The 26,386-nt window shown below is 42.6% G+C and overlaps 1 protein-coding gene across 1 annotated transcript in view; it reads right to left on the reverse strand.

Moving 5' to 3' along the window:
• The window catches only part of LOC144126335 (uncharacterized), a 32,948-nt gene extending 9,421 nt beyond the window's left edge, over window positions 1-23,527 (reverse strand). Inside the window, exons 1-3 of the mRNA XM_077660407.1 lie at window positions 23,304-23,527; window positions 18,495-18,666; window positions 12,118-12,284 (exon numbers count right to left, since the gene is read on the reverse strand). Of these exons, the coding sequence (XP_077516533.1) occupies window positions 12,118-12,284; window positions 18,495-18,666; window positions 23,304-23,477 (513 nt within the window). The 5' untranslated portion in view covers window positions 23,478-23,527. The remainder of the gene's footprint in view (window positions 1-12,117; window positions 12,285-18,494; window positions 18,667-23,303) is intronic.
• Between the last annotated feature and the right edge of the window lie 2,859 nt (window positions 23,528-26,386).

Consider the following 26,386-nt stretch of genomic DNA (forward strand, 5'->3'; position numbering starts at 1 on the left):
AGTTGGATTGGGACGCATAAACCCCCTAAACATACCAACTTCTTAGCTGTCTTTTCAGTGTCAACTGCTTTAAAGTTCTAAACAGCAGTGTCACCGTCTCATAAAACGTTCTGCATTACTCATCTTGAGAGCCTCGTATTAGCTTGCCAGAGCCGTCCCCGGACTCAGAATACCCTGGCGACGAGGCAAATGAGGCTTATTTTATCAGGCGGTAGTTGAATGTCTCGCCCAGTCACATATCCTGTCCGCGCGAATTATTCCGTTCCTATAATGTCGCGTGTGTCCAGCATAGGCTTCAATAGTAAAGGTCTTCAACTGCAGTCACCGCCGGCACGTTCATTCCAGCCACGTGATTGTTATTCCAGACTTCACCTTGTTTGTCACGACCTAGCGACCATTGAAAGCAGGGAGCATAGCAGGCGGGCACGGCATCATTCCAACTGCTGCGACTGAAGCTCCACTGTTCGGCAGCATCCAAGACCAGCGTCTCGAGTGTGCCGGAATGCCATGTCTCTCACAGTAAATGAAAGAAGAAAGGAATAAAAAGCCTTGTGCCCAAGAGGTCCCTCAAAATGGGTTCCACGGTAAAACGTGCAAAATGCGCAGTTCAACGCTCAAGTAACCGGCAATAGCTGCCTCGAGCAGACGCGCTCCCGTCTCAGCGTCCGAGTGGAGCGAGCCGAATCTCGGGGCTGGAATTGACGTATAGCGAACCGTAAGATAAACCATAATGGCACAACAAACAGTATACAGAAGCATCGAGTGCATCCAAACACTTTCACTTCAAAGATCTTGCTTAGAATTCGGAAACCTCTCCTTCCATTTAAAGCAGCACAGACAAAAATTATTTGGGTCTCAGGTATTTCGCTTGGAAGAAACCTAGGGACAAGTAAACATAAAATTAGCTCATAAGAGCAAATAGGAACATGAAATATTAATTAAAGAAGATTTTGTACCGGAAATCTCGGTCTCGGCTGTAGACACCTCAGGAAGCACCTTGACGTAACGGTTGTTTGTTTGCATGTGAAGTTTTGTCTTCAGCCCTTTAAACTCGGCGGAGTCTCTTCACGAGCTCGAAAGTTATTAGTCGTCAAGGCGCTTTCTTGTAAAGCTTGGTTGACGGGAAGAAAATGAACGCGTCAGATTTGTCCAGGGCATTATCAGCTCCTGTGGTGAATGAGTCAACAGAATTTCATTTTCTACTATTAAGCTTTCGTAGTCATATAATTTCTTGCACATTTGGGCTCTCTGTTAACGAGCTTCACTGCAAACACATTGTGAGCATGATACAGCATCACCTGGAGCACTGGTCCGTTCAAAAAGAAGTGCTCTGTTTACTCAGTCAAATTTTGGGAATATTAGCGACTGTCTTAGTCGTGCCCACCACTGTGCTTAGCAGCATGAGCGGCACCGCTGCAGCCAATTTTCAGGGTTGTCAGTGACTCGCAACTCATATCTTTCGGCTTATGAATCCGAAACCCAAATGAACTCAAGAAAAAATTCGTCTAAATTATATATTTGTTACAAGCCTCCAAGTCTCCATAACTCGCAGTAAATCTACAAGCACCTCAGTGAAGTAATTTTTAAAATATTCTAATACGAAAAGATCGGATTTAGGCATGTTTTTTGATGAGTTAGCACTGCCTTTCGAGCTGTCATATTGATTTTTTTGTGACGAATATCTCCGATGCCGATATTAAATCTGGAGTATCCTCTTCAGATATCAGCGACCACCTACCTACTTTTTTCTGCTCAAAAGCACATGTACGCAGCAACGAACCTCTACAAACAGTAAGTGTACAATGTATAACACAGCGGAATCTTTCAACTCAAGTGTGTGTCACTCAAGTGTGTGTCATTTTCTTACCCCCTTTATCTACACTCATCCCGATGTATAAACTGCTCTTGCCCTCCAGTACAGTTTTCAAATTCTGCGAAGTATTTGGGGATTTGGTTTGATTCCGGTCTTCTTTTTTCTATTCACTTATCCTACGTGTGTGCAAAACTTCGCAAGTTGTCTGTTTGTTGTATCGTATTAAGATGTTTTTACCTATTTCGGTGAGGAAATTATTGGTTCATTCTTTAGCCTACAGTGTACTTAGGTATGGAATCACTACTTTTGTTCATTGTTCTGGTATCTGGCATCAACGTGTAAATAGATTGTTAAAATGCTTGCTAAAGAGTGTTACTTACGATGTGTGTACTCCGCAAGATGTCAACCTTTTTCAGATGCTAAGGATGCCGAATTTTCGATCCCTTTTTGTTCATACTGTTGTACTAAAACATTTCTGGAGCGATACATTTAAAGTCCCCATTGTGCTTCCCAGGCCTTTACGTCAGGCTCCTGCATTTTTAGTTCCTTCCGCGCGGACCAGATTTGGTAAATATGCTCGAGCTTATTATGTTCCAAATATATTTAATGCTCTTCCCTCTGAAATTAATTCCTGTGAGTCTATACGTGATATTCGCAATAATCAAAAGAAATGGTACTTAGACTAATTAAACTGTATAGTTCAGTTTCTTTGCACAGCAACACTTTTCGGTTTCCACCTATTTTGTGTTTGATGTGATATTACTTACTGTCTGTTTTGTATCTTTAGTGTCTCCTTTAAAAAAAATATAGTCAATTTTGCGGCCGAGTTTGGCTGTGAACTGTCAGGCTTCGCGTGACAAGCCACAATGATGGCTTAGGCGAACCTGGTTTCTGCTATTGTATCGAGTTGATTGATTGATTGATTGATTATTATTATTATTATTATTATTATTATTATTATTATTATTATTATTATTATTATTATTATTATTATTATTATTTTTATTATTCTATATTTCCCCTAATCTGCCTCCTCCTGCCTACGATGATGTACTACATTCTATTGAATATGTTATCACTTCTCATAGCAAGCACAAACTGCTCATTTTAGGGGATTTTAATACTCCAGGTATTAACTGGAATACCTTTACATATTCACACAACAATCATTATGTAGTTAGTAAGTGCAACCGGCTTTTAGATTTCATAGCTTTTAACACCTTGCAGCAACACAATTTAATTGAAAACTGTTGTGGTAATGTTCTTGACATTTGTTTATCTAATTTTGAAAATGTTCGAGTTTCGTCATCTGACATCTCACTTACTCGCTGTGACAAATTTCATCCTCCAATTCTAATAACGGCTTCGGTTTCTGTCCCACCTTCTGCTAATTCAAATCGTGCGGGGAATTCCCCCCGTTTCGCTTACGCACTTGGCGACTATGTTGGTCTCTTCGGTTTCTTCTCTTCTGTCCACTGGTCTGTTTTAAGCGAAATCAGCGATGTTGACGAACAAGTCAGTCGCTTCACTGAAATAGTTCTCAATGGTATGCGCCAGTACATACCTATGCACACTCCTACTCGCAGCAAGTTTCCGTTCTGGTTTTCCAAAGAACTTAGAACAGCGCTGAAACTTAAGGAGCGGGCCCACCATAAAGCGAAACGCCCTGGGCTGGATACATGGGCAGATGAATTTCGCCGCTTGCGTTCCCTTTGCAAACGCCTGTACAAGCGGGATCATGAGTCCTACCTTGATTATTTAGAGAATAGTGCCTCTAATCGTCCTACTGAATTCTGGCGATACGTTCGCAAGCGTTCTAATAAATCTGATAGTCATATTCACTTAGTTGACTCTCATGGGAATGAAATTCGGAATGTCGCTGACGGCTTTGCTCAACACTTTTCCTCCGTGTACATATCTCCACTTTTCGACTCCGTGTGCCTTCCAGCTGGCGCACATAATTCCGTTCTTCTCGACGAGAAGTTAGTAAGTGAGAGTCTTAAGTGTTTGAAACCATCTTTATCCCCTGGACCTGATGGCATTCCAGCCGCCATAATAAAAGCCTTCAATAGTACCTTCGTCCCTGTTTTAACCACGATATTTAATAACTGTTTGAAAAATTCTGCCTTTCCCCGCGTGTGGAAAACGGCGCGTGTTTTCCCTGTCTTCAAATCAGGAAACAAATCTGATGTTTCGAACTACCGCCCCATTTCTCTTCTTTGTGCAACCTCTAAGCTTTTTGAATTAGCTTTGCACAAAGTACTTTCCTTCCACCTCAAAAATGTAATTATTCATAATCAGCATGGTTTCATAAAAGGTCGTTCTACTACAACTAACCTTGTGACTTTTATGACGTATACATCAGCTGAAGTCCTTCAGAGGAGTCAGGTAGACGCTGTGTACTGTGATTTGAGCAAAGCTTTCGACGTTGTTACTCACTCATTACTTCTTCAAAAGCTTCTGCTGTTTGAGATCGACGTTTCAATTGTAGCCCTCCTACGCAACTATCTTCTTGATCGGTCCTGCTTTGTCAGTGTAAATGGACAGACCTCATTTGTTTACAATCCAACCAGCGGAGTTCCTCAGGGCTCGGTATTAGGCCCGCTTCTGTTCTCTGTTTTTATCAATGACGTTTCCTCCGTGGTCAAAAACTCCTCATTTCTCCTTTATGCGGACGATATAAAAATGTTCAAGGCAATACATACTCTTCACGATTGCTTGTCATTGCAATCTGACATATCCGCCTTCTCTGATTGGTGCTTGAAGAATGGGCTCACTCTCAACTCATCTAAAACCAAGGTTGTCTCATTTACGCGTAAAATGCACAGCCTTCTCTACTCTTATTCTGTGAATGGTAGGCCGCTGCCCAGGGTTGATGAAATTAATGACCTCGGCGTACTTTTCGACCGTAGCCTCAGCTTCTCCTCTCATACAAAACGCATTGCTCTACGGGCTATGCGTACACTCGGCTTCATCTGCAGGCTTTTGAGAGAGTTTCAATCCCCACTTCCTTTCTTAAAGCTCTACCTCTCCATATGCTTGCCGCTTTTGGAATATGCGTCTGTTGTTTGGAACGGCACTTGCCAGTCGAACTGTGAAAAAATCGACAGAGTTCAGCTAAAGTTTTTACGCATATTTCAACATCGGTTTTCTTGCAAAACTTCCAGCTCTCGTCCCAGACGGAGTAACTCACTGCAGCTTCCTTCTCTTAGCTGCCGTCGCGTGAGGGCAGATATAATTTTCTTGTATAAACTTCTTCATGGTCACATTCTATGCCCTCAGCTCCTAGCGCGTATCCTTTTGCGTGTACCGCGAAAGAGCATAAGGGAATTCAGACCATTCCAAGTTTCTGCGCTCCTGCACTCCATCTCCCCTCTGGACAGAATGCAAAAGTTGCTTAATTCTCTTTGTCCTCACCTAGATATATTCGAAAATTCTCTCCCTTCCTTTATATTGGATGTCCGTGACGTTCCACTTTGAGCACTCTTTTTCTCATACATAACTTCCCCTTTCATGCATTTTGTCTTTACTACACTTGTGCGTTTGCACCGGTATTATATTGTTTTTTCTCTCCTTAATTGTTCATCACGTGTACTTGTTTTCATTAATATTATTTCTTTAATACTGTATACTCACGACTGATTGTCTGTAACGCGTTCACTAATTACGTTTCTTATTCTGTATGATTGTATTTCTAGCTTGTATTTCAGAGGTTTCATATTCGTTCATATTAGTATTGGCTTTATTCTTGTTTGTATTTTGCTATATGCTGTACTTGGCTGTTATCGGTCGTTCATTCTCTTTGTTTATTGTTTCATTAGTTATTTATATGTCTGTTGCCTGTTCTAGCTGTTTTCATTTACCGCTGTTCACGCTGTTTTCTTGTTTTCGCTTTTTTGCTTCATGCTTGCTGTCACGCCTAGTTTATATGTCTTTTTTTTCTATCGCCTTGACTGCTGCATTACCTCCCCTGAGTGTCTTCCTTTGTAGTGAAATAAATTTACATTTTGTGCGTGTGAATGGTGTACCAGCACCAAGACCTTTGGGTTGTTCCTGGGCACCGAAAATAAAGATTGATTGATTGATTGATTATTATTATTATTATTAATATTATTATTATTATTATTATTATTATTATTATTATTATTATTATTATTATTATTATTATTATTATTATTATTATTATTATTATTATTATTATTATTATTACTATTATTATTATTATTATTATTATTATTATTATTATTATTATTATTATTATTATTATTATTATTATCTAATTTTGAAAATGTTCGAGTCTCGACATCTGACATCTCACTTACTCGCTGTGACAAATTTCATCCTCCAATTCTAATAACGGCTTCGGTTTCTGTCCCACCTTCTGCTAATTCAAATCGTGCGGGGAATTCCCCCCGTTTCGCTTACGCACTTGGCGACTATGTTGGTCTCTTCGGTTTTTTCTCTTCTGTCGACTGGTCTGTTTTAAACGAAATCAGCGATGTTGACGAACAAGTCAGCCGCTTCACTGAAATAGTTCTCAATGGTATGCGCCAGTACATACCTCTGCATACTCCTGCTCGCAGCAAGTTTCCGTTCTGGTTTTCCAAGGAACTTAGAGCAGCGCTGAAACTTAAGGAGCGGGCCCACCATAAAGCGAAATGCCCTGGGCTGGATACATGGGCAGAAGAATTTCGCCGCTTGCGTTCCCTTTGCAAACGCGTGTACAAGCGGGATCATGAGTCCTATCTTGAATATTTAGAGAATAGTGCCTCTAATCGTCCTATTGAATTCTGGCGATACGTTCGCAAGCGTTCGAATAAATCTGATAGTCATATTCACTTAGTTGACTCTCATGGAAATGAAATTCGGAATGTCGCTGACGGCTTTGCTCAACACTTTTCCTCCGTGTACAAATCTCCACGTTGCGATTCTGTATGCCTTCCAGCTGGCGCACCTAATTCCGTTCTTCTTGACGAGATGTTAGTGAGTGAGAGTCTTAAGTGTTTGAAACCATCTTTGTCCCCTGGACCTGATGGCATTCCAGCCGCCATAATAAAAGCCTTCAGTAGTACCTTCGTTCCTGTTTTAACCACGATATTTAATAACTGTTTGAAAAATTCTGCCTTCCCCCGCGTGTGGAAAACGACGCGTGTTTTCCCTGTGTTCAAATCAGGAAACAAATCTGATGTTTCGAACTACCGCCCCATTTCTCTTCTTTGTGCAACCTCTAAGCTTTTTGAACTAGCTTTGCACAAAGTACTTTCCTTCCACCTCAAACATTTAATCATACATAATCAGCATGGTTTCATAAAAGGTCGTTCTACTACAACTAACCTTGTGACTTTTATGACGTATACATCAGCTGAAGTCCTTCAGAGGAGTCAGGTAGACGCTGTGTACTGTGATTTGAGCAAATCTTTCGACGTTGTTACTCACTCATTACTTCTTCAAAAGCTTCTGCTGTTTGAGATCGACGTTTCAATTGTAGCCCTCCTACGCAACTATCTTCTTGATCGGTCCTGCTTTGTCAGTGTAAATGGACAGACCTCATTTGTTTACACTCCAACCAGCGGAGTTCCTCAGGGCTCGGTATTAGGCCCGCTTCTGTTCTCTGTTTTTATCAATGACGTTTCCTCCGTTGTCAAAAACTCCTCGTTTCTCCTTTATGCGGACGATATAAAAATGTTCAAGGCAATACATACTCTTCATGATTGCTTGTCATTGCAATCGGACATATCCGCCTTCTCTGATTGGTGCTTGAAGAATGGGCTCACTCTCAATTCATCTAAAACCAAGGCTGTCTCATTTACGCGTAAAACGCACAGTCTTCTCTACACTTATTCTGTGAATGGTAGGCTGCTGCCGAGGGTTGATGAAATTAATGACCTCGGCGTACTTTTCGACCGCAGCCTCAGCTTCTCCTCTCATACAAAACGCATTGCTCTGCGGGCTATGCGTACACTTGGCTTCATCTGCAGGCTTTCGAGAGAGTTTCGAGCCCCACTTCCTTTCTTAAAGCTCTACCTCTCCATATGCTTGCCGCTTTTGGAATATGCGTCTGTTGTTTGGAACGGCACTTGCCAGTCGAACTGTGAAAAAATCGACAGAGTTCAGCTAAAGTTTTTACGCATATTTCAACATCGGTTTTCTTGCAAAACTTCCAGCTCTCGTCCTAGGCGGAGTAACTCACTGCAGCTTCCTTCTCTTAGCTGCCGTCGCGTGAGGGCAGATATAATTTTCTTGTATAAACTTCTTCATGGTCACATTCTATGCCCTCAGCTCCTAGCGCGTATCCTTTGGCGTGTACCGCGAAAGAGCATAAGGGAATTCAGACCATTCCAAGTTTCTGCGCTCCTGCACTACCTCTCCCCTCTGGACAGAATGCAAAAGTTGTTCAATTCTCTTTGTCCTCACCTTGATATATTCGAAAATTCTCTCCCTTCTTTTATATTGGATGTCCGTGACGTTCCACTTTGAGCACTCTTTTTCTCATACATAACTTCCCCTTTCATGCATTTTGACTTTACTACACTTGTGCATTTGCACTGGTATTATATTGTTTTCTTTTCTCCTTAATTGTTCATCACGTCTACTTGTTTTCATTAATGTTATTTCTTTAATGCTGTGTACTCACGCCTGATTGTCTGTAACGCGTTCACTAATTACATTTCTTATTGTGTATGATTGTATTTCTAGCTTGTATTTGAGAGGTTTCTTATTCGTTCATATTAGTATTGGCTTTATTCTTGTTTGTATTTTGCTATATGCTGTACTTGGCTGTTATCGGTCGTTCTTGTGTCCATTCTCTTCGTTTATTGTTTCATTAGTTGTTTATATGTCTGTTGCCTGATCTAGCTGTTTTCATTTACCGCTGTTCTCGCTGTTTTCTTGTTTTCACTTTTTTGCTTCATGCTTGCTGTCACGCCTAGTTTATATGCCTTTTTTTCTATCGCATTGACTGCTGCATTACCTCCCCTGAGTGTCTTCCTTTGTGGAAGACAAATTGACATTTTGTGCGTGTGAATGGTGTACCAGCACCAAGACCTTTGGGTTGTTCCTGGGCACCGAAAAATAAAGATTGATTGATTATTATTATTATTATTATTATTATTATTATTATTATTATTATTATTATTATTATTATTATTATTATTATTATTATTATTATTATTAATATTATTATTATTATTATTATTATTATTATTATTATTATTATTATTATTATTATTATTATTATTATTATTATTATTATTATTATTATTATTATTATTATTATTATTATTATTATTATTAAATACGAGGCTGTAAACCGGACATCGTAATGTGTAAGGCATTTTAGAAAACGAAAACACGCGACTAAAATAAGTTCTTTGAGGCACCTCAGAGACAATGTGAAGTGACCTTTCCATAAAGTTGGACATCTGAGAAGGCACAAGTCTCTTACACTGCCCGGCTGTTATCCAAGTGATGTTTTTTTTACAGATACATACTTGTGCCTTCGGAGGCCCAGTTTTGGAACGAAGTGCAAGAAGTTTCTTGCACTTCTATCTCAATTACTGAATGAGATTCTCTTCCTTGAAAGTGATTTTACCTTTTAACCCAAAAGTTAAACAACACCTAGGACCGTTCATTAGCATCTAGACAGCGCTCGCAGCCGATGTGATATTCTTGTTACTTATATTTCAACTTATGGGAGTCGCACTTCAGAGCCGTTGAGCATTTCTGTGTCCTCTGAATGCGCATTCCTTCGAAACAGTTATGTGAATTACGTGCAAAATCTTTCGCACCACGGGATCTTTCCTACTATGGCGCACAAGACTTCTGCACGCGTCTCCAGAACCACAGGCGGTCTTCACATACATTCGCCGTGTACAAGAAGGGGGTCGCGTATGCAGCTAAGACGAGTCTAGAAATTTTTTTGAAAACGTGAACTATTCATACGCAGTTCCTTTTGTTTAATTGAGTTGCCTTTCCAACGGTGACTTTTATTCTTTCTGCTTTCACACCATGAGGTCCCATATCACAGAAATTCAAGTCGGAAATTTCGGGTGCTCATTTATGAGCGTAACACTGTTCTGGGGCCACCCCTTCGGACACGAGAAAAATATGCGTGCGTGCGTGCGTGCGTGCGTGCGTGTGTGTGTGGGGGGGGGGGCGCGTGTGTGTGTGCGTGCGTTTTGTTTTATTTCTTCTGTGCAGTTACCACGGGACTTTGTTTTTCTTGTCACTCTTATGAATAGGTGTATCCAGGTACCAATGTTATGTTCTCATACATATCCTTGCTACTTACTCATGGGCCCATGATAAACAGGGGAAAAAAGAGGGTGTCCTGAGACACGAAAAGAGCACAAGGGGGAGAAAGCCTTAGTGCACTTGCCAACGTTTCGATAAGAGGGGTCCTTAGAAGTTATATGTTAATCACTTTTGCTTGTTTTTCCTAAATTCTCTTGTAAGTTCTGTTGTCTATGCGTAGTTCTTAATTTGCTATCCCTATTGTCTATTTAGTTCCATGTGCTCCAAAGTTATAAATACCTGTGTTCGCGTCCAATAAGAGTTCTTGACCAGAGCTTTGACAGTCAGCTTCGAATTAATACCCCGGGCCGCGCGAGTGGCTGCACTGCTGTCACCATCAGAACATCTATTTGTTCCGCACTAAAAAGCACTGCCCATTAATCTCTAATTACTACTGGTCTGTGCAACTTGCGGCCACCTTATATGTTGTGTCACACACAGGCATATTTGAATAACGTCCACGTTTACACCGAAGTATGTAAGGAGCTGGCTTCGTTTAATGGGGCCTAATGGGGAGCAGTCAGGGTATACATGAAGGACGGCAAGGTGGAGTGCTGCCAGTAATTTCGAAAAACCTTGTGGTCTGAACAAACGGCGGTCAAAACTGTGACGCAGTGCAGAGTGTTAAGAATCTCTGGCTCCAGGCAGACTACCATTGGAAACCGAACATGACAATGTTTAACGCTAGAACCTTTTCCGGTTAGACCAGTATAGCGACGCTCCTCCAGGAATTAGCTTTTTTTAAATTGGATGCCTTGGTGAGGTTAGTAGAAGCGGGAGACGTATACAGTGCTAAAAGGCGAGCACGTTCTATTTAATCATGGATTTGCGGATTGAGGAGCATAAGGTGTGGGATTGCTGATTAATCAGGATATAGCTTTCAACAAAGAGCAATTCTACAGTAATAACGGGAGGGTGGCAGTTATCGTAATTAAGATGAATAGGAGGTCAAATTTCAAGGTAGTACAGGATAACGCGTATATATACAGCCATGATCACCAGATTGTCGAAAGTTTCCTTGAAGACGCGAAATTGGCGATAAGCAAATAGTAAAATTATTATACGTTGTATTGATGAGCGACATCAGAGCCAAGAAAGGCAAGAAGCAGGCTGGTGCCCAGGCAGTTGTTGACTGTGGCTTAGGCTCTAGATATATCAGGGTTGACATGTTAGCGGATTTCGCAGAGAGAAATAACTTATGGATCAAGAATACCGTCTATTGCAAACAGGACAACAGGATGTAAACGTGTCTTCCATCCAGCTGACTGAGCCAAATAGTTGGTGAGAGCGCAGAGGCCACCCATGCCGTAGAGAGGAGGTAATTTGAGTCCGATGCACTTATTTTTGCTTGCGCTTAGAAGCTACTTCTTATTTAGCTTTCTTAATTGGCTCTTCAGCATCATGTGATCCAAAGTTACCAAAACCCGAGTCCACGTCAATTAACCGAGTTTACGACCACCGCTCGGCCAGTGAGCCTGGTCTTCGTTGGCCAGGCCAGCGGATGTGCTCACACTTTAATGGATAGTTCGACTACATCTTCCTCATAGAAAAAGCCTCTCCCATTATTCACTTGTTAACCCTGGCCTGAGCCAGCTGCGCTCATCTCATCCTGATGTCAACCCTTCACTAAGCAGAACAACTTAACTGTTCTGATTTACTTCAGTAAGGAACCGCCCCTTAAATATTTAAAGTGGCTATGTTCTAATTCTTAGGTAAAAGCCGAGGGGCAACGTGTTTAGGTGTATGGAGATCGAGCCTAATTTAGAGAAAGGATTGTTTAGCTTGACCTGTTAACACTGCTGATAGACAGTTAAGAGAGTCTGGCTTCCGCCGTATTTGCAGTCTGAATTAAGTAAAGTATTTCCTTCCTTTTCTACTCTCCAAAGTTTTCTATTGGTAAGCTTCATATGTATTTGAAAGAAAAAACGGCACTGAGGCTTCTGATCCGGAAATGAACTCCCCCTCTGGGATCTACTTTCGTAGTATTCAGTAAAGAGGGATATTTTGGTTACCTGTTGTGATGACACAGCAGAAGAAGCATGCTCAGATAGCAGGTGACCCTGGCGCGGCTGCGACGATCCCAGAGTGAGAGGTCCTGCGTCGCTTATGGTCTGACCTCGCCCGCGGCCTCGGCCTAGCATACGCAGGGCGGCATAGAAAGATGGTGTGTTGCCGCCACCTGCGAAATCCATGACCGAAATATTTACGCCTAGAAGTAAAGCGAGACGTCGCGAGAAAGAGCTCGCGTTATATACACTTCTTTCCTCCTCAAATTTTCTTGATTAACTTCCTGCTGTTTGCAAGGGTGGAGGCAGTTTACTGCTGTTGTCTTTACGGCTGCCTCAATGCAAAGAGTCGTCGTCCACTCCTACCTTGATGACGCGAGAGGTGCGCCTGCGCTCTTCGGATTGCCAGTGCGTCCAGCAAGGCCACGCACCGAAGTGCAGTGGACCGAGCGTAGAGAGATCTACAGCTGGAGCATCTCGTGGTCGACCGCTTCGCTCTGATGCGCACATGCAACGGACATACTGGCCTTCTGAAGTGCGAAGCCATGCTACTCGAGTGTCCCAGATAGAAGTGGATGGCGCTGTACAAGCTGTCAACTTAATTTTATCACCAGATATTTATGCTGACGGGATGAAGGATCCAGTGGATAATGTTTCAACACGGCGGGTCTATCAGGAGATTAGGAATACTGTGACCCACTCAAAGATGTATTCTATAGTGTGTTCTTAGTTTGGTGTGTGTGTAGTGGTGCGCCTTCTGCCGTGTTTTATGTATGCGCACTTGTATTTTAGCAATTTTTGCCTCTTTCTCTTCTAAGTGTTTAATTTATCTGGTCTTTTGCTTCGAGTGCTTCCTCAAACAAACCTCCATTCATGACCTTTAAGGAACAGCGTCTTGGATCCTTTCCCTCGGTTTCTGCCCGAAAAACATTTCACTAGCGACGACAAGGGACACTTATTCTTAGCGCCTCAGCAGCTGCGAAACCTTTCTCCCAGTTTTGGAAAGTGTTCAGGCGACGCACGTCCTCTTAAGTGTAAATAATAATGTCCTTATAGGCTTCAGCTCTCAGTTCTCTAGCACAGCCACCTTTGGCACCTTCATATCAAAGTTTTAGTTGAGTGAAACTGTTTTCTAACCCATTATGGTCGCTACCCGACGCATCACCAGCATCCAGTAATTATTCCAGATTGAGCGGGCAAACCTTTCAGGAAGATCATTAGTTAAATCAAGAGGTCACCTTCCAGGATACTGGACGCGATGTATCAGGCAGCGTGTGGAGAGAGACCACCGGCATGGTTGCGAGCATAGCTTTGATAAGCAAAACTTGAAATGCTAACAGTTCCTGCTCGCAATGGTGCACCTTACCCTGCTTGCAAGCAAGCGTCATAGTATTGAAAACTTGCACCTTACATTCCAAGAGCCGTAGGCGAATGTTACACCTTGTATGCTGAAAATGGTGCCAACTTTGCGAAAGCTTTAATTTTGCAAAACAGTGAGAAAGAGAAATTCCATATATAAATACTCATTAATAAATATCAATGATGATGTTGAATGGTGTTGATAGTGTAAAATGCATTGCTATTTCTATACTGCAGTACTTCCAACTTAAAATTGCGCTAAATGCTCTTGGCTTTTGTTTTTAAATTAGATATTCTCTTTTTCACATCGCCCTGAGAGACTTTAATGTTTTTTGAGAGTCATGTGCAATAGCAGACGCGCAGGATAGACGATAATGCATTATTATGCAAGCACAATTTTCGAAGCGTTTTTTTGCAATGTCTTGTTACTGGAACGCCTTCTTTTAAACATACCGCCTGGTGGTAGTTGAGCGTTACGGTTCACAAGTCCACAGGATGGGTGAGCTGTATGCTATTTTTATCATAACGTTTTGGTTTGCGGAAGCACCAAAACGACTATGTGCAACATTCCGCACAAAGTAACCGCTTCGATTGCTTCGTCCAAAAGACGCGATTACGCCAATCGGTTTCGTGACCCGCATAGTACACTTAATACTTGCTCAATTGTCAATGAGCTCAGGGTCAGTCGGCGCAGTTCCGTGTGCCACATAATTGAACGAAATCTTCGCAACCCTTCTGTATCTTTGCTTGATAAATATAATTCTTCTTCCACTGAAGAACGCCGCTCTCTCCTCAACACCCATGGTGCAGTTTTCAGCTTACTATATTAACCGAACGAGAGCTCAACAGGGTCGTTGCAAATATGCACCACAAAAAGAGCGCCAGAATGGATGGCCTTTACATTGATTACATCTCTGAAAATATTACAGTTTTAAAAGACACCTTATTAATTTTGTTTAATCGCAAAAAATTCGTGGGAGGCACTTAGATATCTGTTAACCTCGGGAAGACGGAAGCCGTTTGCGACTCATTTCACTGATTTGAATTTGCCGCGCTTAAATTCATTTCACGACAGAGAAAAGAAGCTGGCAGGAGCGTGGCAGAGTGATCACGTGACATCACAAGGTGACGTGACTCAAAATGTATCAGACGGACGCGAGTATGAGCCATTAAAGGCTATCGCCTTAATATCGATAGTGGGACGTTGCTATGGTCGATGAAACATGCCCGGGTCGTCCCGGTTTATAAAAAGAGCAACTAGCGTGAGATTCTATCGTGCGACTTCTATCATTTCACGCATCTCGTAAACCTTAGAAATATATCTTGCTTGTGTCATGAAGGCATTCTTTGGGAATCATGGGGTGCTTCCCAATCAACAATATGGATTTGTTACAGTATCAGGCACTCAGGCCTTACTGGAAAGTTTGTCAGATAGTCTTCACAGCCGCATCTAAAATGGCGCATGTTCGGATGTCAAAAAAAGATTTTTGCTACCATCGACATATCACGATATAGTATGAACGAGGCTTTCTTGCAATAAATTAGGTGTTTCATTCCTATCATTAATAATAAATGATATTTTCTAATGCTCTCCGAATGTAGCGTTTGGTGCTGTGCATAGTTAATCAGTACAGTTGCAATCTGCAGTGCCAGAAGAATCAATCTTATCACCTCTTCTCGTTAATATAAACATGAATGACTTGGATTCTGTTGCGATGAAATATCAAATTTATCATTATGCTGAGGACCCATTGCTAGCATCAAGACACTGAAACCCATTCAAACCATTTCAAATCTTCAAGCGGATAGGACAAGACTCATCAGCGGTTGGAACCACACATATTAAATAAAAATTATCGCTTTAAAGACCAAGCGCAATTGCTTTTCAAACCCCCGCAAGGTATCACCAAGTGACAGTTACATGGTTCAACGTCCATCCAATTGTAAATATTTTGTTTGCAGCCCAGTGACATGGGTCTCTTTTGTAAAATGTCTTGGCATTCGTTTTGATTATCAGTTGCCCTCGAACACACACATGACCGTTATCAGCTAAAAGCTTCAAAGTGCTGCATCAATCCTCTAAAGAATGAAAACGTTTTTACCCTCATAATGCCCTCAGATGCTTTTTATTTGTCGTACCAAGTGGAAAAACTGAAGCAATCGCATTTTATGCGAGATGGCAAAAACTGTATGATACGCTACCCAAAGTACCCTCAAAGGACGCTGGTACTATCCGGGCCGCGGTTGTGGTTTGTCAATAGAGGCGAAATTCTGGAGGCCCGTGTACTGTGCGATATGAGAGCATGTTAGAGAATCCGATGTGGTTGAAATTTCCGGAGCAGTTCACTACGGCGCCTTTCATAGCCTGAGTCGCTTTGGGACGTTAAAACCCCATAAAAAAACTATTAAACTTTTAAAAGCGCCACATTGTCTTTGTTTTCAACTCTAGAGATTTAAAGAAACTGTTGCACACAAGTATTTCAGGAGCAGTGAATGCGGAATAGAAAACGTAAAGCCCACTTCTCAGAAGCATACACTGGGGTACATTGTCCCGAGGCTGCACACAAATCTCGGAACAACTATGAGATGCTGTTGCTATAATAAGAACATAACTAATCAATTTTCATATCATGTACTTTCTTACTGTATTCGCAGAGAGCTGCGTTTTGCTGTAAGTTCTACAGAAAATCTAGGAAGGTTTCGTCTTTTTTCTTTGTTTGTAGCATTTGTAAGATTCTGATTAATTGGTTACTTCATTTGTATGTGGTGATTTTATGCACTGTGTCATTTAATAGCGGTTATGCACAATCTGACGTTCCTTCCATTGTTAAATGTCCTAGAAGCGTGCCTGTGCCTTTGGTGGGTCCGTGGTTAAAATCTGTCTTTACTGAATTATTAATATTATTATTATTATTATTATTATTATTATTATTATTATTATTATTATTATTATTATTATTATTATTATTATTATTATTATTATTATTATTATTATTATTATTATTATTATTATTATTATTATTATTATTATCACAGCTACCAGACCCCAAAGTGGATTGCACGGCATGCTGATTGAGATGGGCTGGAGAACCACATTGGGCATTTCAATCGAACATTTTTCTCTCTCCCTTTCATCTAGCAAAACAATATGTAGACTCCCCCCATGAGCGTAAATGCGAATTTATTTCCAGCACCTTTAGTTTAGCCACATTTTCTTCACGTCTTCATGCTGTGACATGGGCCACTTTAAATATCTGTTCCGGGTTACTGTTTTTTGTTGCAGTTGTCGGGTGTTAATCGTTTAGCTTTTGTTTTGCCAAAGACTGTTTTGGGGATTTGTGATTTTCAAATGTTGTTTTCTTTTGTGTTCAGGCTTAGTTTTTGTAGCGGAAGCACTCCACTCTACTGGCTTTCAGCATAACTTAAAACTCGAAGTGCGCACCATGAAATATAAAAATACTACTTGAGCAATTACATGCGTTTAAGTGCTTCATTGTTGCTGTAGATACTTTGTGGAGATGACGCTGGAGTTTATTATAGTTTGTGTTAGAATATGTGGATTAGAAAACAGTTTTAAACTCAGGAGCTGGCAGTGTAGAACTGACCTAAAAGTACTTTGTGCTTTATGTCGTTCTTCTCTGTGGCAGTCTTGAGAAAAATTTCTGTCTTGAAAGCATGAAACCTGCGCTGTATCTGAACAGCAGGAGTAGGGTTGTAGTGGAGTTTCTTACCTTCATCGCTTAGTATACTTTCACTTCAGGACAATCGCCTCTGCCAGTGATATCGAGGTACCACTGTTTTACACCAGCTGCGTGCCACACTATGCCAAGAAATTTCACAATCTTTCCCTTGCGAGTTTACGATCTTTTGGAGCCTGCTAGATTTTCTTTCCTTTGAAATTATTTTTGTCTTCACACAACGAGTAGAAACATGCCCCCTGCTAGTATTCTCTTTTTTTGAGGGGTGACTGCTTGTTAAATGTATCTTTGGACAAAACTTGAGACGACAAAATTAGATTGCGCCATAGCACACTTTGGTCAAGCATCATGTCCTTGTGCTATTAAAATTATCGTCATCATTAATTTAATTTTTTTCCTTTAAGAGACCGATGGTTTTCCTTCCCGAACTCTTTTTAATATGTTAATTTTTGCTAAAACATGGATAACTCAGGTTTGTTTTAAATCTGTGTTCACACAATTTTTGGCCCACCTTTCCTCCTGATTTCATTCTCAGGCCTCTTCGTTAGGCTTCAAATTCCAAGATGAGGATTTTTTTTCCGAGGAATATCATTAAGTTGCTCTTCCAAATAGGTACGCCCGCCAAGTTCGCTGCAGGTAATATAATATTCTCCTGGATATTTCTTTCTCATGGTCAATTTGTGCGAACGTTACTACATGTTCTTTCGAGGGCCGATTACGAAACCACTATTAAATCATGACACCTTGCCTTCTTGAAATACCTGGTAGGCAAGAAAAAATTCTAGTCTTGCACAACGCTAAAATACTAGCTCATGGTAGGAGTAGCAAGGGCAGCAATCGTTCCAATGTACCACTTAGTCTAAGCGTAATCAGTCAACCCACCACAGAAATTCCATGTCTGCATGTCATCTTGTTGAAGTAATCAAAAATTATATTTCTCTTAAGGTGTTTCCTGAAAACATAACTTATAACAGCGTGACACGTTTTGATTCCATGAACAGTTTCTTTTTATCAAAATTAGGGAATTATTATAGCCAGCAAACAACATTCTTCTCTTTGGAAATTCTGGATTACATTAATTTACTGTATTCAAGGTTTCTTTTGTTGTTTTTTCCTGTCTTTCTTTTACTGCTCGGATTGTTGTGCATGGGTTGGTTTATTACAATCTGTTCATGTGAGTATAGGGTGCCCTATATTTAGGTTCGCCTTTTGGGCGTCCTGCTTGTATGTACTCTGTAACCATGTATAGCATTGTTAATATGAAATAAAACCTTTGATGTTAAAATGAGATCTGTAGTTTGCTCATATAACCATTCAAGTACGCACCTTGCACGGCCATCCTCCGGAGGCTGTTTCCAGCCTGTTTCCTGTCACGCTCATTTCCACTCACGCTCGCATTGGTCCTCGCTGGAAACGTGCCCGAGGGTCCCGTCGTTGGCTCTCCGCTCTCGTGCAGTGCAACGCGCCCATGGTCAATAGTGGGTGACAGACGCAAATTCTGTGCACCGTCAACACAATGGTGAAATGCAACCCTTCGCAGTGCCCCCGGTATCCGCAACACAGCGCTAAAAGATCACTGAGGAGAAATTCAAATTTGGATGTGACGATAGAACACCGGATGGTAAGCACAAAAACGGCACTCTTATTGAAAGCAAAGCTCGTGTAAGGTAGACGAGAAGAAGAACTAAAATTGAAGTATTGTCAACACAGCCATATTTTGATGTACTACAAGTTCTGTTGTGAAATGCCCGTAAAACAGGAGGAATTTTCGAAGCCGCCAAACGTGCATGAATATTACGCGTTTGAATATTTAGGTCAGGTTGGTTACAAATCCCTACCGCCAAAGCAAGACGATAAAACGGAAACCTGAATGTTGGAAGCCAAAGAGAACCATGCTTAGGTGCACAACAGACGGCGGTGATTTGCGGCTACGCTCTTTGAGTGCCCTTGTGATTTCGTTTTTGATGCGCCTCGATTTAAAAGTTCGGGGCAGCAGAGGAACTTTTGAGTGCCCCTCTAAGTGCACCTCGGACCAAGTTCATGCCTTGCAACAGATTTTCAACGAAGAAAACACGTCTGGCTAGCTAATGTAGCGAACGCACCAACGGCGTGCTCGCTTAGTGAAAGTACCAATCGCAATACGCTGAGCTCCATAACCTGTGCGATATAACTATTATCATTTGGTTTAAATATGACCATAGCTACTAGCCTTTACTCATGGGTCATGACGGTGGCTCAGCGATGACAACTGCTGCACTGCTAGCATCGCTTGCCGCCGGCGCTGCCGACTCCTTGGCTCTCGGTCTAGCCTGCCAGCCCCGTTGTTGTATGCGTGTGTTGCTGCCGCGATTCGATGGCCTAATCATAAAAGTATCAGAGTTGATCCAGCCTACAGAAACTTAGCTAACTGAATTTATTTACAGGTTAAGTAGAAATAATCAGTAGCTAACAACTGCACATCTCCCGGAGCGCTCGAGCAGTAAGCGGAGCCATCTGCTCGTCGTTCGGTGTCCATAGTACAACTGAATTCTCCCCACCCAGTTCAAACACTCCTCCAACCGCCTCCTTAAGGTGTCGTCGGCGCTCGTGCTTATAAAGGAAATTTCGTTTAGGGTGGGCCGGCAAGGCTCGTAACTGATTTCTTTCGATTTCTTTGCGCGCGCGCGCGTCAGTGTGTGTGTGTGGGTGAGTGTCAAATAGCATGCGCGCGCGCGTAATTTCTTCTGTACTGCTTCAACGCGCATTTCAGTTCATTGCTACACTGGCATAATTCTGTCTATATAGGTACGAATGTTACACTTGTATAGCCATGTGCATCATGCAGGTAATGCATGACTTCGAAAATGTGCGTTGTATCGCCCTCAGGACGGTAAGGTCTTGAATTAAGTTCCGATTTGAAGACAGAGTAAAACAAACTAGAGAGGCGAAAGCCTGTCAACGCGTCAGCTGTGCGAAGGAAAGTAGATAGCAGTAGAGCAGAACAAATATTAGGCTTTGAATGAGGAAGACGACCTTACTGTCCAAATAATTTGGTTCATGGTTTATGGGGGTTTAACGTCCCAAAGCGACTCAGGCTATGAGAGACGCCGTAGTGAAGGGCTCCGGAAATTTCGACCACCTGGGGTTCTTTAACGTGCACTAACATCGCACAGTACACGGGCCTCTAGAATTTCGCCTCCATCGAAATTCCACCGCCACGGCCAGGATCGAACCCACTTCTTACGGGCCGGCAGTCGAGCGCCGTAACCGCTCAGCCACCGCGGCGGCGGCTGTGTGTGCGTGTGTGCGTGCGCGTACGTGCGTGCGTGCGTGTGTGCGCGCGCGTGCGCGTGTGCGTATGCGTGCGCGCGTGCGAGCGTGCGTGTGTGAAATAACATGCGCGCGCGTAATTTGCTTCTCTACTGTTTCAACGCGCATTTCAGTTCATCTTTACACTGGTATAATTCTGTCTATTCAGGAACGCATGTTACATTTGTATAGCCATGTGCATCATGCGGGAAATTCATGACTTCGGAAATGTGCGTTGTATCGCCCACAGGGTGGTAAGGCCTTGCATTAAGCTACAATGTTAAGAAAGAATGAAACAAACTAGAGAGACGAAAGCCCGCCAACGTGTCAGCTGTGCAAAGCAAAGTCGAGAGGAGTACAGCAGAACAAATATTTGGCTTTAAATGGGGAAGACGACCTTAATGTTCAAATAATAAAATATAACGTCGCACAGGTAAAGAACGATAATCTGGTTAGACATGATACCGCCAAGGCCTATCACAGGACAGATCATCTTATTACGAAACGCCAAGGCATGAAAGCCTCTAGCCCGGCAAACACAACAAAAAGATTGAGCTATCAAAGTTTAGCCTTGAACGCGAGGATGCTCTCCACAACGGAGTAGACTAAAAGCGGCGAAGGGAAAACTATGCACAAGCAAAAGTCAGGCACGTGTTAAGAGAGAAACAGGGCCCTTTCATTACAAATACTGATAGGATATTTAAAGTAGCCGAAGAGTTATACACAAATCTATAGTAAAGCGAATAAAATCTGGACGTTAATTAGAGACACAATAGTGGCCAACAATGAGACATCCCGCCTGCAACGAAAGAAGTAGTAAAGAAAGCATTACGAGCAACAAAAAGCGAGAACGCGGCTGCTAAGGATCAGATAAAAGCAGATGTGTTGAAGGACGGTTTCGAGATTATGCTAGAAAAACTAGGCGCCCGCTCTACGCAGTGCATTATGATCTGGAGCGTACCCGAAGCTTAGAAGAACACTAACATTCTATTAATTTATATTGAAGAGGATGCCAAGGACCTGAAAAATGAAACACCGATCTGATTACCTAATGTTGCCTGCAAAGTATTTACCAAGGTAATCGCTAATAGAGTTAGGACAACCTTAGAATTCAATAAAAGAAATGACCAGGAATTCTTTGGAAAAGGATACCGGACAATAGACCACTATCACAAAATCAATCAGGTGATAGAGAAATCCGCGCCATATAACTTATGAATGTAGAGCCTACATAGATAAGGAGAAAGCATTTGAATCAGTAGAAACCTATGCAGACTTGCAAGCATTGCGGAATCCAGGTGCAAATGAGCCTTATGTAAATATGCTGGAAGATATCTATAACGGCTGCACAGTTATACCATGGTCATCTGTGAAGTACAGAATCAAATTCCATTAAGTATTGGGGTGGGGGAGGAACACACGGTCTCACCTATGCTATTCACCGTCTGTTTACAATAAATCTTCACAGGCTTTGATTGGCAACAATTGGGAAACGCGTTAATAGAGAATACCTTAGCAATCTGGAGTCGCTGCCGACATTGCCCTACTAAGTAATGGTAACTAGCTCAGGGGAAGAATTTCAAAGAATTATCAATGACTCTCATTGCAAATGATGAGTGTAAAAATTATTACGCACAACACCAAGGTTCTGTTTAAAGTCTCGGAAGGGAACCGCAGGTTACAATTGGTAGCCACCCGCTGTAAGCTGTAAGCTAACACGCCTACTTAGGACAAGTAGTGACCATAGATTCTTGTCACGGCAAGAAAATAAGTAGAACAATAAGAATGTGGATAAACGCATTTGGCCGGTTCTCTCCGATCATGACTGGCAGTATGCCAATATCAATCAAGAGAAAATTATACAGCAGGTGGATATTATCGGCACTAACTTGTGGGAAGCAACATGGAGGCTAACGAAAAACGGTTGAACTTAAATTGACGAGAATGCAGCCAGCTATGGAAAGGAAAATATAGCTTTAACGTTGAGGGACAGGAAGAGGGCAGTTATAGAAAGGCAATTGTAGTTGTAACGTCGAGTGACAGGGAGAGGGCTTAGTGGGTCAGAGAACAAGCGTTGCTTAATGACATTCGAGTAGGAATCAAGAAGTAATAGGCTTGGGCTGGGCTTGGAATGCGTATGCAAGCTGACCGATGGTGGTCAACGATAACTAACTGTATACCAAGATAAGGCAAACGTAGGCGGGGGCGGCAGAAAGTTAGGCCAGCAGATGGTATAATCAAGTTCATGGAAATAAGCAGGTCTCAACTCGCTCAGGTCAGGGTTATGTGGAGAGGTATGGGAGACACCTTTGTCCTTCAGTGGACGTAGTCGGGCTGATGATGAGGTTCTTTAATGAGCATTGACATGTTACAGTAAACGGGCCTCTGCAATTTTGCCTCCACAAAAACGCAGCCGCCACGGCATGGAGCGAACCCGAGTCTTTCATGTCAGCCGCAGAGCATCATATCCATTGAATCACCGCGGTGGCTGTACTTAAGGAACTGCTCGTAGTTCAGGTCGAGTCTCGATGTTTCATTTGCTAGGTAGTGGCAGATGGGCGGCACATAAGGTATCGGGAGATAGAATCTAATTTATACAGCGCCTGTTATAGCCATTCGCGCTGAAATCAGCGATAGACAAGTTAGTGACGCATGCGAACGCCACCTTTGCTGTCATGACAAATTAAGCCGCTTTGTCCTTTTTCTCTTAATCAACTTTTGTACTTGATCAGGTACACACGTATTCGCTAAATCAACTGGCAGCAAGGCTGCTGGCCTCGAAGCGGTCATCGCAAGTTCGCCGATATACTGTCTCCAGTAACAAGTGAGGACTGATATTTGGGTTACCTGGATTGAAGACACATCCGCTTGAGCTGCCGCAGAGATGGGGCTCTCCTGAATCGGCTGCGGCCGTCCCTGTTTGTCTGAAAGTCCCTCTGAACTCGAAGTACAACCTCTCTCATGGGCATGGCTTAAGCTTCGCAGGACCCCGGGAACGTCGCCACCTCCTGCGTGGTGCATGACGCAATTCTTTAGGCATAGAAGGGAAGCGAGACGCTTCGAAAAAGAGCTCGAGCTTCTTCTTCTTCACCCCAGGCATATGGCACATACCCACGCGGGGGGGATTGGCCAAGGTGTAGTAGAATAAACAAAGAAGTTTCCATGGAAGATGACGATAAAATTGTAGCACCAATCGTGAATTTTGAAAAATCTATGAATAAAAACAGAATAATATTGACAGTTAAATAAAAGACAGCATTTTGGTGAAAAAAGAAGAGCTCGTAAACTTCAAAAAGAATTAGAACATCAACCTACCGAGCTACAGACACTTCATCTTTCTCTTCTTTCTCAAATTTTCTTCCTTTCTCTTCTTCCGACTGTTAGCTCATTATTAGTGGCTCGGGTGGAGGGAAATCACTGTTCTTTCCGTTAGGGCGCTCGACGTACTATCTGCCAAGTGATTTCGATCACCAGATATTTAGGCTGAGCGGCACGAGGGATCGCATGGAGGAGGTGTTTTGAACACGACGGGACAACCAGTAGTCTGGGAATAGTTTGAGCGACTGAACCAATTTAATGCATGTCCTTATATATATATATATATATATATATATATATATATATATATATATATATATATATATATATATATAGTGTATAATGTCAAATCTAAAATAAAAGACGACGCCCTTGGTAATTTTGGATTTTGCCACCCGAAGGTTGAAGGAAATTGTCGGGAACGTCGCCACCTCCTGCGTGGTGCCTGACGCATGTCATGGCCTGCGAGCCGAGCGCGGCGCGAGAGGCACTACAGGGCTCCTCCCCTCTCCCCGTAAATTGAAGCCATAGGATCCACCCAGCGGATGTGCTTGGAGGAAGCTGTGCGCAATAGTGGCGCAGTCGAAGCGGGAGCGAGTGTAGGGCCGACGGCACCAGAATCGTAACGTAGGCTGGTTTGAGGCGGTCAGCATCCACGACGCCCTCACGGCCGTTGACGTCTAAAGTGAAGGACTTTTGCTCACGATGGAGGACGCGGAACGGTCCATCGTAGGCCGGCGTAAGGGGTGCACGGACGTGGTCACGGCGGATGAAGACATGGGTGCAGGAGGCCAGGTTCTGACTGGCGAACACGGACTGAGGGTGACGGTCTGCAGGGATGACAGGAGTAATGAGACGAAATGTGTTCCGTAGGTCCCGGTTGAAGGTGGAAGCGTCACAGAATAATGGAGGGAAGGAAGGAGAGAATAATTCTCCAGGGAGACGCAGGGAAACGCCGTACACTACCTCAGCAGAAGAGCTGCCGAGGTCAGCCTTCAGTGCCAAGAGAATGCCCGAAAGGACAAGGGCAAGGGGGGCGGACCAGCGTTCCCATGGCTGATAAGTTTTAAGGGCAGCCTTTAGTTGTCGATTAAGACATTCCACCAAGCTATTGGTCAATGGATGGTAGGCGCTCGTATGGATGTGGCGAACGCCCAGAATATTGGCGAGAGCAGTAAACAGGGCCGATTGAAACTAGCGGCCGTGGTCGGTGGTGACGACAGGCGGGCAGCCGAAACGAGAGACCGAGCCTGCCATGAAGGCGCAAGCAACGGTCTCGGCTGTAGTGCCAGCAGTAAGCAGCGCCTCGGGTCACTGGGTGAAACGGTCCACCATCATCATCCTCATCATCATCATCATCCTCACTACACCCGCTTTAGGGCGAAAGCCTCTCCCATGTCTCTCCTATTAACCCTGTCTTTTGCCAGCTGCGACCAACCTATGCCTGCAAACTTCCTATCCTCAGCCACCCACCTAACCTTCTGCCGCCCTTTGCTACGCTTGCCTTCTCTTGGAAACCACTCCGTTACCCTTAAGGAGAGCGGTTATCTTGCCTTCGCAGTAAATGCCCTGCAGAAGCCCATTTCTTCCTCTCGATTTCGACTATGATATCATTAACACGCGTTTTTTCCGTCACCCACTCTGCCCGCTTCCGGTCTCTTAACTTTACACATAACATTTTACTTTCCATGGCTTGCTGAGCTGTGTTTAACTTCAGCTGAATCCTTTTCGTTAGCCTCTAAGTTTTTGTCCCGTACGTGAGTACCGGTAATATACAGCTGTTGTGCACTTTTCTCTTGAGACATACTGGTAACCTGCTATTCATGACCTGAGAGAACCTGCCATATCCTCTCCACCCCATTCTTATCCTTCTAGTTTTGTGTCTCTCATGATCCGGATCAGCTGTCACTACCTGCAATAAGTAGATGTATTCCTTTACCACTTTCAGGACCTTGTAGCCAATTGTGAACTGCTGTTTTCTTGCTGGACTGTTGAACATTACTTTGGTTTTCTGCATGTTAATTATAAGACCCACCGTACTGCTCTGTCTAACTCATTCATCAAGATTTGTAGTTAATCTCCTCGGTGACTCAGGAAAGCAATGTCATGTTCCCACTGTTTCCAATTCAGGTCTCGGAATACCTCCTGTAAACATGCGGTGAATAGCAATGGCCAGACCATGTCTCCTTGCATGACGCGCTTCCTTATTGGAATTTTATTGGTGACTTTATTGAGGACTATGGTAGCTGTACAGTTCTTGATATATATATATATATATATATATATATATATATATATATATATATATATATATATATATATATATATATATATATATATATATATATATATATATATATATATATAAGGCTCATCTGCAAACTGATTCCGCAATGCCTGATTGACTGCAGAGATTTCCGCTGAGTCGAGTGCTTTCTCATAATAAATGAAGGCTATATACAAGGGTTGGTTATATTCTGCGCATTGCTTCATCATCAGATTGATAGTGTGAATATGACCTATTTTTGAATATCCTTCACGAAAGCCTGTCTGATCACTTGGATGAATAAAGTCTCTAAGGTTGCCCTGACTCTATTAGCGATTACCTTAGT

Source organism: Amblyomma americanum, chromosome 1 (genome assembly GCF_052857255.1).
Source record: "Amblyomma americanum isolate KBUSLIRL-KWMA chromosome 1, ASM5285725v1, whole genome shotgun sequence".
Classification (NCBI taxonomy): Eukaryota; Metazoa; Arthropoda; class Arachnida; order Ixodida; family Ixodidae; genus Amblyomma; species Amblyomma americanum.